The sequence below is a fragment of the Gigantopelta aegis genome, chromosome 12 (genome assembly GCF_016097555.1).
Source record: "Gigantopelta aegis isolate Gae_Host chromosome 12, Gae_host_genome, whole genome shotgun sequence".
In the NCBI taxonomy this organism is placed as follows: Eukaryota; Metazoa; Mollusca; class Gastropoda; order Neomphalida; family Peltospiridae; genus Gigantopelta; species Gigantopelta aegis.
The window spans coordinates 37,436,251-37,448,489 of NC_054710.1; the positions used below are offsets into that span (position 1 = coordinate 37,436,251).

The 12,239-nt window shown below is 35.0% G+C and overlaps 1 protein-coding gene across 1 annotated transcript in view; it reads left to right on the top strand.

Moving 5' to 3' along the window:
• Window positions 1-12,239, top strand: part of LOC121386244 (dynein heavy chain 8, axonemal-like) — a 240,158-nt gene that overhangs the window by 43,531 nt on the left and 184,388 nt on the right. Inside the window, exons 8-14 of the mRNA XM_041517077.1 lie at window positions 396-686; window positions 1,609-1,716; window positions 3,064-3,312; window positions 3,844-4,041; window positions 5,300-5,376; window positions 5,687-5,780; window positions 8,210-8,329. Of these exons, the coding sequence (XP_041373011.1) occupies window positions 396-686; window positions 1,609-1,716; window positions 3,064-3,312; window positions 3,844-4,041; window positions 5,300-5,376; window positions 5,687-5,780; window positions 8,210-8,329 (1,137 nt within the window). The remainder of the gene's footprint in view (window positions 1-395; window positions 687-1,608; window positions 1,717-3,063; window positions 3,313-3,843; window positions 4,042-5,299; window positions 5,377-5,686; window positions 5,781-8,209; window positions 8,330-12,239) is intronic.

The window sequence follows — 12,239 nt, forward strand, 5'->3', positions numbered from 1 at the left end:
TATGACATACTTTAATACAAACTGTTAGTATGTTACATTACTTTTGAACCAAGTGTTTGACAGCGCACACATTTTCAACTACGGTTACTTGTGCATCCATTTTTGTGGAAGATCTGGTGGCCGAGCCATTATGGTTGCGTGCTGTCAGATGTCATGCACATCAATGTAGTTGGTCGAATCCTGCCAACTGACAAGTTGTGTTTTGAAATATTAATTTCAGCACTGTGTGATCAATTGTCATATATTTTCAATGCATTTGAAGGAAATGAAGGAAATAAATCAAAACATGGCAATAAAAGCCTGTAAAAATAATGTTGTAGTAATTTGTGGTTATAATTCCAACAGTAGGCCTATTTTAAAACCTTAAATTTGTTTATTTGTTTTTATATTGTCAGATTTTGGTTGAAAGTGATCAAGTGAGGAGGGAAGCTGATGACACAGGACCACTGGCCGAACTGGAACACTGGCGGCAGCTGACGGCACGCTTCAGTTCTCTGCTGGAACAGATCAAGAGTCACAAGTGTCGTATGGTGATCAACACTATCCACATTGCTAATTGCAAGATACTCAAGAAATGGAAGGAGCTTGACAAGCGGGTTACAGATAATGCAAATGAAGCTAAAGATAATGTGAAATATCTGTACACATTGGAGAAGTACTGTACTCCTCTATACAGATGTGATCCAGTAAGCTTTGTTTGTCATTAAATAACCGGCCTCAGTGGCATCGTGGTTAGGCCATCGGTCTACAGGCTGGTAGGTACTGGGTTCGGATCCCAGTCGAGGCATGGGATTTTTAATCCAGATACCGACTCCAAACCCTGAGTGAGTGCTCCGCAAGGCTCAATGGGTAGGTGCAAACCACTTGCACCGACCAGTGATCCATAACTGGTTCAACAAAGGCCATGGTTTGTGCTGTCCTGCCTGTGAGAAGCGCAAATAAAAGATTCCTTGCTGCCTGTCGTAAAAGAGTAGCCTATGTGGTTTCCTCTAAAAAACAGTGTCAAAATGACCATATGTTTGACGTCCAATAGCCGATGATAAGATATACAAATCAATGTGCTCTATAGTGGCGTTGTTAAATAAAACAAACTTTACTTTTTGTCATTAAATATGTAATGTTTTACTATAGAAAGCAGCATTTGATACAATTTGTTTTTAAATTTTGGTCGAAACACCCCCAATCCTTAAAATGTTATATAAAAAAATATAAAAAATATATATAGGTTACTCAGCCTTAGACAAAGGCGAAGATACAAGAAATAAATTCCGACATGGACAAGTAGAAATTAAACAGTGATAATCCAGATGTACAAGGCAGTATCATAATTTTAATCCCTATCATAGTGGATTTCTCTTTACCATTTGTTGGGGTTACTGTGACCCAAGTTTTAACATCTTATATACAGTCTGACGTGAATTGAAGAAGTGATTTTGTTTGAAAAAGAAAAGCCCAGGGCTTGCACTTTTCTTCTTATTGGTCCACCTCCACCTCCTGCCCAACAACTTTACACTTATTTAGACAAGAGAAAATATTGGCAAACAAGGAGAAGTGAAAAATGCTGTTTATCACTGAATAGAATTCTGTCTCTCTTGCTTTTTGTAACAGGTGTCAATGTTGGATGCATTGCCAGGTTTGATGAATGCCGTGCGAATGATTCACAGCATCTCTCACTACTACAACACCTCTGAGAGAATGACCTCATTGTTTATAAAGGTAATACCTTAGTGTTAAGATTTGTTATTTTATGCAGAGATTGACTTTACGGTTGTAGAGCTCAATGTGAATTGGTTGAATGTATGGGTTTGGATAAATTTTGGCAATCTTCCATCAGTTATGTTCAAGCATGCCTGTCGTGAACATAACAACTGACTTCTTCAGAGTTCTGTACAATTCAGGTCAGTAGACTGATAATCTATCTTATTACCACCTGCCTATGATTAAAATCCCAGAGTCAGGTTGACATTTTATCCTTGCACCATTCAAAAGTGTGGCATCTTAAGTGATGCAGTGAGTTTGTATAATTTTGATTTGCTATAGATGTTTACAATTAAAATCACACACATGCATGCACGCACACACACATGCATGTACTTGCACAAACACAAAACATAAAGCCAACAACACCCACACATTTCTGCTTATAAGAATATCATGCACTAGACACGGTAATTCTATGCTAACAAGTATAGATGTGCGGTATAACTGGTGTACCGCAATATAAATTAAGAACAATACATATGATATTTTTTTAGTGTACTGGTATGTTTGTCACATGCATTATATTTTGAAACAAAAACTACCAGTTTAAGTCGAAAAACAATAGCTTCACTTTTTTGGAACAAATCTTGATTGACTAGTGTATTATTTTATTAAGTTATACAAAATGTATATGAAATTAGAGCACTTTATAAATTCTAATAATTGAGAGTTGGTCTTCACAATATTAATAGAATCTATCACCGTTGTGAGATACCGGTATAGATAAGACAATTCCAACCTGAGGGACAAAAACATATTGTCCAGAGGGTTGGAATTGCCTTATCTATACCTCACAATGGTGACTGATTCTTTTTCTTGCCTATTTAATTACAGTAACAAAACATTACTTTTGCAAGCCATTTCACCAACAAACTCATTTAATCATACGCGAAAAAAATATAGTCCACCTTATGCAATGACATAAAAATGTAACAACTTAACCATAAATATAAAGTTGAAAATATCAATTTTTAAAAATATTTTTAAAACAATGATACAACGTGAAATTTCAAACATAATTTTGAAAACCATGACATCAATCATTGTAAACATGAGTTATGACGTCACCCATATGTAGATATCTAGTCCTTGGGTCAGACAGATTTATCTAGCCCTAGGGTCAGACAGATTTTTCTAGCACCATCCAAAAGGTGAATAACCCTGTCCAGTGGGCAAGAAATCATGGTACGTATCGCAATTCTGGTTCCTGTATCGCAATATATCGCAATACAAAAGTTTTAGCAATACCCATCACTACTACCAAGCAGTCATATTTTATATGGTAGAGTCTTCTCTTTTGAGGTCACAAACCAAATGGTGAAGGCATGCAAGTTGTATATTGTGGAAGATGGATTGTATCCTATCTGGGAACAGCCATACAATGAACTAGTTGAAAAATTGAACCATTGTTTGAAACTCTACAAAACATACCAGCATCTTTTTCACAAAACAAGGAAAAGGATTGAACAGACCCCAGGAGAAAGGCCATTTGAATTCTCAGAGATGAATATCTTTGGCAAGTTTGACTCGTTTTGCAGAAGGCTTGAGAAGGTACTTTTGACTTTAGATATTTGACCTTCAAGGGTGGGGAGATAGGGAGTAGGAGGAGGAGTGTATTTGTGAGTATATGTTAAAATGTGTAATATCTGTGGTCATATTTTTGGTACAAAAAAACCCCTGATATTAGGTATGATATGTGAAGTGGGAGTGGGAGGAGGCACAAGCACATTTTTGGTTATGTATATTGTAAGACAACAAAAATATTTTTGGCTGTCATGTTGGGATGGCCTTCCCTTCCCTCAGTTCATAAGATCTCTGCAGTGATAGATCTCATTAAAATAGTCGTCGTTTATTCCTCTGTAACTGTCATAGTTAATTTTAGGTTGGTTATTAGCAGTGTTATGATCAGTTTCAGAAAACCAATTTTGCCAGTTATCATTTGTAACCACACTGGCACATATATTTATAATTGAAAGTTTAGTATATTAATGAAATATCACGGCAACTGGATTATATCTAACACTCTTTTTGCTTTTTACTTTATTTTGAAGATCACTGTTTTTTGCTTTCTTTATTTTAAAGATCATAAAATTGCTGGAGTATATTGATGCCTACTCCACTATTGGTGTGTCAAAGATTGAAGGCCTTGAACCATATGCATCTCGTTTCCAACACTTGTTTGGCATCATAAAAAAAAAGACATACGACATTCTAGATCAGAGGAAAGTTGACTTTGATAATGACTTTGAGGATTTCTGCAGACAAGTTAGTGAACTTGAGGTGCGTAAATAATGGGTAGTTTCTTTCATTTTGGTTGTTTGATGTTGGCATGCATCACTGGGTCTTTCTCATAGGTGTAATTCTTCATAGCTGTTTACACTGTTTTGTTAATCATTTTATACTTTTGATCATGATCATCCTTTTTTTTTATCTTATTTATGAAAGAACTGAAAAAGAAACAAATAAACATAATTTTGGCTCTTGGTAGTATCTGAGCAGTTATTAGAAAGTGCAAAGAAGTGTAGTTTATTCAGTTAAACCTACAGACAATGTAGAAATGGCACACCTTAATGACATAATAGATTGATTGTTACTTTTATTACAGTTTTGAAACTCATAACAAACATGACAATTAAATGCCATTAAATGTACATACATTATTTTGATAGGTGCGGTATAACTTGTATACTGGTATACCACAGCATAAATTTGGAACAATATGTATTGCAATATTTTTCTAGCGTACTGGTTTCAGGAATTTATCCAGGCATTTTGTGGGTCTGAACATAGGATGATGCTTCCCAAAAGACAGTGACTCTGAAAATTTCCAATTTCTGTATTAAAAATTCTCAATATATATGTTTAGTTATGTCTATTGTTATAAATAACCTGCCATCCCTAAAATGGTAATGGACATTATTAGCTGTCATGCTTTATTACTGTAAATAATTCTATAAAACTTTTGATTAAGTAGACTTTCCCAAAGAAAAGAAAATTATCACTTGGGTATTGTGGGTGGTCATTTTTGCTCCCATGTAGCCTATCAATAGGCCTAGTAGTATACATTTTTTCTTTGGATTTTTTAAGAGAAAAATACTATAACCCCATTTCGTTCTGTTAATTCAAATTGAAATGTATGTAGTTAAATAGTTTATTATATTATCAAGTTATTTATGTTGTTTTACAAGTTGGGTTGATCAAAGTGATGCGCCTTGTCGTAAATTACTGCCTTTGTTTACACTGCATACAGGAGTTGGCAGGAGCTGACGTCACTTCCTCCCAAGCCAGAGTACTGTACGCGATGAAAAAGAAACAAAATGGCTGCCCCAGTTAGAAGGGATAATCATGGGGTTGTTTTTATTGATTCTAAAATTAAGCTTTTTTCATTTCTTAAAGTGTCAGTATGTGTTGGTGGTCCAGGTATGCATCTTTCCAACACATAAGGCTCATAGTTGACTAGAGTTCTCCTTTAACAATATTTGTTACATCCAGATCAATTTTATGCAAAATTTGAAGACATGTATTTCATAAATTTCAGCATGGAATCCAGTTATTCATGGATTCAAATTTTCATAAAGTGAAGTCAACTACCAAGGCACTGGAGCTCATAGAAAGGTATATATTTTGCACAGACTGTTGAATAAAAAATGTTTTTGCTAGTGATTGTCCTATCAAGTAATGAAGGTATGAAAGGTGCGTATCCCTTTGTCATGTATGACTTCCCTAAACAGCATAAACATCTAGGTGTTTAGCCATAATCATATATTTTGTCCATGATTCAGACTTACATACATCTAAAATAAATGTGCAGTAATCAACTTTCATAACTTCAGCAAATCATCTATAAAGTATTTTTAAAATGCAGTGAATATTGTCTATAAATTAAAAACCTTTGGAGATCACATAATGCAATATTCTGTTACAGATTTGAGAAGCTGAATATTTCAAAGCTGAACATCAGAGAAAAATACCATGTGATTTTGGTCAGATATGGGGAAGAAGTGGATCACATAAGAGAGGTAATGCAGCCTTCTATGTTAATTTTTTCCATCCAAGAGCCAGATGTGCCTACTTGTATTTTTTATATGAAATGAAATGTTTTAGTCGTCAAATGAAATAAATGGTTGCATATGCGACCAAATCAGTCACAATGTAGAGGGCTGTAATGGTGAATGAATACTGTCAATTACGACTTTTACACTGGGTACAGTATGCACTTTTTTTGCGCAAGTTTATAGTTTAATTAATTAATGGCAAATATATTTTGTGCATCTGCATAAGAGAAGATGCCCCCAAAACACTTCTGAAAGTCAAATTATTAAGTATTGATATTCAATACTTCCGACAATAAACACTGGGTTAGATGTTAGTTAACCTATCTTTATAGCCAAATATAACAACTTAATGAGCATGAAGGCAAAATGGAAAAATGTTTCCGTGTCATAGATGATACCGGTCCATGTCCTTCTGATTACGCACAACCAACTGCACGTGCATATCATCGGCCTCTTATTCTTTTGGCTCGCCATTGAGAGGACATGGTTTACTTTATTCATTGAACTCTCTTGAATTTTTTGCTCATTCCTTATTATTTTTATTGTCTTTTATATTTGACAACCCTCGCGATACACTAAAGTATTTAGTGTTCAGTAAATTATCATAATTAACACCACAATTTTATGTTTTATTTTTCAGTAAAATGTACAACAGACACTCCTACAAGTCACTTAAAGTGTTATGAGATATTTGTAGATATACATATACCGTATTTGACCGGAAATAAGCCCATGTCTTTGAATAAGCCCCCCTCCGTTTTTATGGCATTTAAGAAATTAGGCCCTCGTTCGTAAATAAGCCCACCCCCAACTTCGTCACCTTATAAATAACATGAAATTGCAAGTTTGCTCAAAGTTCATTTAAAAGGTCATACCTCCTGCAGATAATTAAACACAAATGTAACACAATATTTTACCACCAGTGAGATTTAGCAGTCTAACAATAACAGTGTGTAACATTGTTTTAAATTTCATGCCTGCAGTATTTCTCTGAAGTATCCAAGCCCAAGTATGAACTAAAAACCAATGTCTATTTTTACCACCACACTGGGTCCGCAGTTAATGCTAATTAATCAAATACCGTATTCTGATTGGCTAAGAACAATGACCGTAGATTGACAATTCTTTGTAGTGTAAGCTGGCTGCCTGTGTCAGAAACGTGTGTATACGCTATTGAGTTGTTGTTAATTGCTGTTGTTTTAAGTCTTCTCGGCATTAAATTTTGGATGTAAATAAACAGCACTTGTAAGTAATTGTAACATAGAAGGTGTGTTTCTGATAATTAGATACTAGTAAAAAAAACCACAATTTAATTAATAAACAATTATTATTTATTAATAACAAATGGAACACTAATTAATAGATGTGCTACTGAACGTTTTTTGTTTTCTTCCTAGTTCATTTAAGTATTGTTATTTATTTTAATTATTATTATTAAAAAAATTTTCAACAAAACTGGCCCCTTGTCTGGGAATAAGCCCACCCCATGCTAAGCTCACAATGAGTTGTCTTGGCCCCCTGGGCTTATTTCCGGTCAAATACGGTAGAGAGATATACATATTTGCCGATAGTTTAATAAAATTTTCTCTGTCATTTATAATGACAAAATATACTAGCCTTAATTTAGTAAACTAATTTTCTGTCATTTATAATGACAAAATATACTAGCCTTATTTTTGTGCCGAGTGGCCTAATAAAAAACACCCAAAACTTTACCGATTACTTGGCTTTGGGAGTGCGAGGGAAGTAGGGGGCATTCAGTATTGGGGACAGTTTTTCTAATAAAAATTATGCAGTTATTAAAGAAAACTATTTTAATTCTATATCACATTAAATATTCTGACACTGATGAAATATAATTAAAAGGTAAACATTGCACTGGCAGGTCACTGCTGACTGATTATGCTGTACATGATAAATTGTCATCCCTTTACAACCCAATTGTTCTTGATCGTGCACGTGTCATTCGCATGTTAACTGTTATGTCAATTTGGTAAACAAGACAAATAATAAACTCCTCATCAGATTTACTTAAATCCAGATTTGGAAACATGTTAACGGTGCAAAAATAGTGTCCTCAGCATTTTCCACGGCATTTGTTTTTGCCGAGGTCATTCTTTAATTGCAAGGCAGGGAACATTTTGTTTAGTATCGCATTGCGATTCACTAAACAAGTTTCAGATATTGCTACAAAATATTAAACCATTAAACAGTAGTTTCTAATAAATTTTCAATTCACTAGTTACATCGCTAATAAAGATTTTGAAAACAAAATGGTCCCTGCAGGGGTTGAAATGGTCTCTCATGGGAACTCGTTTTAACTTGGTATTCTCTGTTTCACATATTTTAATACCAAGTTTCAAGTTTTAATTTGAAATTTTATTCCATCATAGCTGTATGAAAAGAACAAAGATAACCCTCCTGTTGCTCGCAACATGCCACCAATAAGTGGTAAAATCAACTGGGTTAGACAGCTGTTGTATCGTCTTTTTGGACCAATGGAAATATTCAAGGTAAGAATCATTTGTATTAGATGTCTCGGTCTACTGGGGAAGCTTGTTTACATCATTTTTATTAAATCAATCCCTATTAGGCGGGTCAATATAACGCCAAAATACCCTAACATAAAAAAAATTGCAACAAAAAGTTTTATTGTCAATTCTTGTACTTTCAGACATATTGAACAACATATTAAAAGTTGGACAGAAATGGAGCGCGGGAAAGTAAAAAAATCTGACGTTTAAAAAAGACCCGCCAATGCCTTATTTTGCTATATTTCACTGTTTCCAACACGTTACCTTGAGGTTTTAAATGTAACATTATGTATTATGTACTTAAGGTGATCTTAACGCTAAGATCGCTTCATGGAACGAGGCCCTGAATCAGTTAGAGTACGGGGCGGGATGTAGTCCAGTGGTAAAGCGCTCGCTTGATGCGTAGTCGGTCTGTGATCGATCCCCGTTGGTGGACCCATTAGGCTATTTCTCGTTCCAGCCAGTGCACCACGACTGGTATATCAAAGGGCGTGGTATGTACTACCCTGTGGGATGATGTATATAAAAGATCCCTAGCTGCTAATCGAAAAGAGTAGCCCATGAAGTAGCGACAGTGGGTTTCCTCTCTCAATATCTGTGTGGTCCTTAACCATATGTCTGATGCCATAATTATAACCGTAGATAAAATGTGTTGAGTGCGTCGTTAAATAAAACATTTCCTTCCATTTAGCGTACTTGCCATGTGTACTTGACCTCATTTTCAACAGTTAAAGGGACAGACCCTAGTTTCAACCCTTGAAAAGTAACACTAAGTTTAGTTAATCTACAAACCTGTAACACATTTGGATAAAATTACAATTGAATTGATCATGTGACTTTGAAAAAGTGGTTTCAAATATCCCGGTCTAAAAAAATAGCCTTTGTGTTAAAAAACTACCCTCCACGCAACTGTAAGGTGTCCTTTGCTCCAGACGCACGTTAAATTTTTAAAGATCTTGCCCAAATCAGTCAGGGGCCAACAATTTAGAGGTTGTTTTTTAACTGACTGTTATGTTGGTAAAAAAAAAAAAAAAAAATACTTCGAATGCAGGACATTGTCAGGGGCTAAACCTATACTGTGCGAAGTAAATGTATGATTTCAGTTCTCAAGACAACATTTTATTTTTAATAGTCAAACAGGGGTATTCAATGCCCCTAGTTGGGATTATATGTCCCTTCTTGACCACGCAACATGGGACCAAATTTAAAAACTATTTTCTACAAATTTGTAATGTTCTTTGCTGTCTGCTAAATTACCAGGAATTCATTTTCACTCGACCTTTAACCTTAGATTACTGGATTAAAAAAAAACACGTTGTGGGTACAAGTTTATAATTTTTACCCAATATTCAGTTAAATGGGCCATAAATTTATGAGGTAAAGTTCATAGTCGGTAAGTATTATTTTCTGACTGTTAATTTGACTAATGTTGGTTAAAAAAAAAAATCTAAAGTGCGTTTACTTACGGGCATTTGTGGCCAGTCTGTCCAGTATTTATGTCCATTAGGCCCGAGAACTGTGCTTTTCTGCAGAATGTTTTTTAGAACCCTAGTTCATCCAGACAATATTTGGTAATTTTCGTTGTTGCTTAAACGATCAGGGGTATTATCAAATTAGCTGTTACTCTATCGATCCCTGAAAATTACCCTTACGACACACAAAAACACTTCTTGACCAAGCTGCAACATTAAGGACAAAACAAAAACCACCATTTTGAAAAAATTTTTTCTACAATATGTAATGTTCCGGTTAGTGTATTGGCTGCTAAATTACCAAAGAATGCACTGTATACAGTTACAGTCGACTGATGTGATGTCGGGCGAGATATCTCGCCTGCAGTAGTCAGAAGGTTAACATATGATTACAGTAATTGCCTTTGTGAAACTGGCCTCGGATCATCAATAGATTAGGTGTATCAACGTTTTAATAAACCTTGTATATTATACCTTAAACGTTACATGGTAGGTTTCTGATAGGGTGGCTGTCTGCCACTTTTTAGGGTGTATAACAATATAATGTGTATATGAATTGTTCATTGTCCATTTAAGTTAACTAACAAGAATGTTCATCAATGGTTTAGAAAATGTGTCTTTTAAAAGATTATCCACAAATATTTTCAAAGTAATACATTTCGTTTTAGCTGAACATATTTGTCTCACGTTTTTAGGAAAAAACTAAAATGTTAAAATCTGGGACATGATTCATAGGTTCAGGAACATTTAATTCATCCCAAGATTACTGGGATTCATGTGAAATGAAGCCCATAGGTTTAAAAGCAGGAATATTTGCCGCATTTAAGACTATTGACATGAATTCGGATAATATCTTAATAGAAATATTCCCTGGACTAACAAATGACATCTGATTTACTGTGTAACCGGAGGAAATTTTATAATGAGAGATTTTTATAGAAATTTAAGTAAAGATGCATGTGAGTAGTATAATTTGTACGTAGCGGGGACAACAATGGCAATACAATGGATACACCTCCAATACAATGGATATGCACCTCCGGTACAATGGGTCCCCACTCCAGTACAATGGAGACGTCCCCTATTGTTCTCTCTTAGTACAATGGAGACATCCCCTATTGTTCTTTCTTAGTATAATGGTGACGTCTCTGATTGTTGACATTATTACAATAGATATGCACCTATTGTTCGGTGGTACAGTAGGTGACACGCGTCTATTGTAACGTTGACCGAATTCTGAGTATTGTTCGGAGGTACAATAGGTGACACGCGTCTATTGTAACGTTGACCGAGTTCTGAGGCTTATTATAGATGCTACGAAATACGTAGGAAACCGGGTTACTTTTGTTGAAGCGTGTAACGAGCACAATGGGTACAATGACCCCCTTTAAAAAGCGGGTGTTTTTGAAAGGTGTTATTTTAGAGATATATGTTGAAATACTCTTTTGACTAGCAAACCAGTTGAAACCAGTTTTCATTTGTTAGCATTATCCAATAACAACTTGTCTTTTAACGAATGCATTTGAATGTGTTATAAGATAAAGAAAAGTGTATTTTAATAATTATCTGTAACAATTGCGTTAGAAGATGAACACTAACGACAAGAAACAAGATGTCTACTTCAGTTGGAAATATGTTTTAAGATGCGAATACAGTTTTGATGAAACAATAGTAAGAAAATCTAACCACTGGTTTGAGAGTCGTACGGAATGCGTTATGGATGCTAAAAGTTCCTTCTGTGATTTGACTAACAGTACCAAGCGAATAATTACCAGGAAAATACGCCCATCTCGTGTTCTCGTGGATGAAGTGGATGTAGATGAGAACAGAATATGTTTAAAGAATTGGTTATCACTGAGTTATGCGATTGAGATATGGAAACTAATTCAGCGACTTTCTAAGGAAATGTGTATGGGATGCATGTTTGATGAGGAAAGAACTCATACTTGTAAAACATTGTCCCACGATGATATGATTAAACACTACTATCCGATAGCATTAACTGAACTGAACGAAATCGACGTCAGTGCCAGGTGGATACGCCTTGTTTTTGATGATCCTGATGTTTCAGAAACCCCAGGTTTTATTTTGTGTCAGTACCAATGCAAAGACTATTTGAATATTAATATTAAAACTGTTGAATGGATGGAAATACTAAAAGAACAAGTATTGAACATGCTGCGATTGGAAGTTCGATTTGAAAAGTGAACATGTGCGTAGATATAAATTAACGTCACAGAATACATTAGGTCAGTTCAGTGATGTCGTTCAGAGTGAAACCTAACACTGAAAAGAATGAACGTGACAAAAACGAACTTGAAAAATATTATACAAAAACCGAGAGACGCTGGAGCTTTCTATGGTCCGAAGAAGTTTCACGGTGCTTTGAAAAAGACGTGGTTTAGAAAACTATAAAG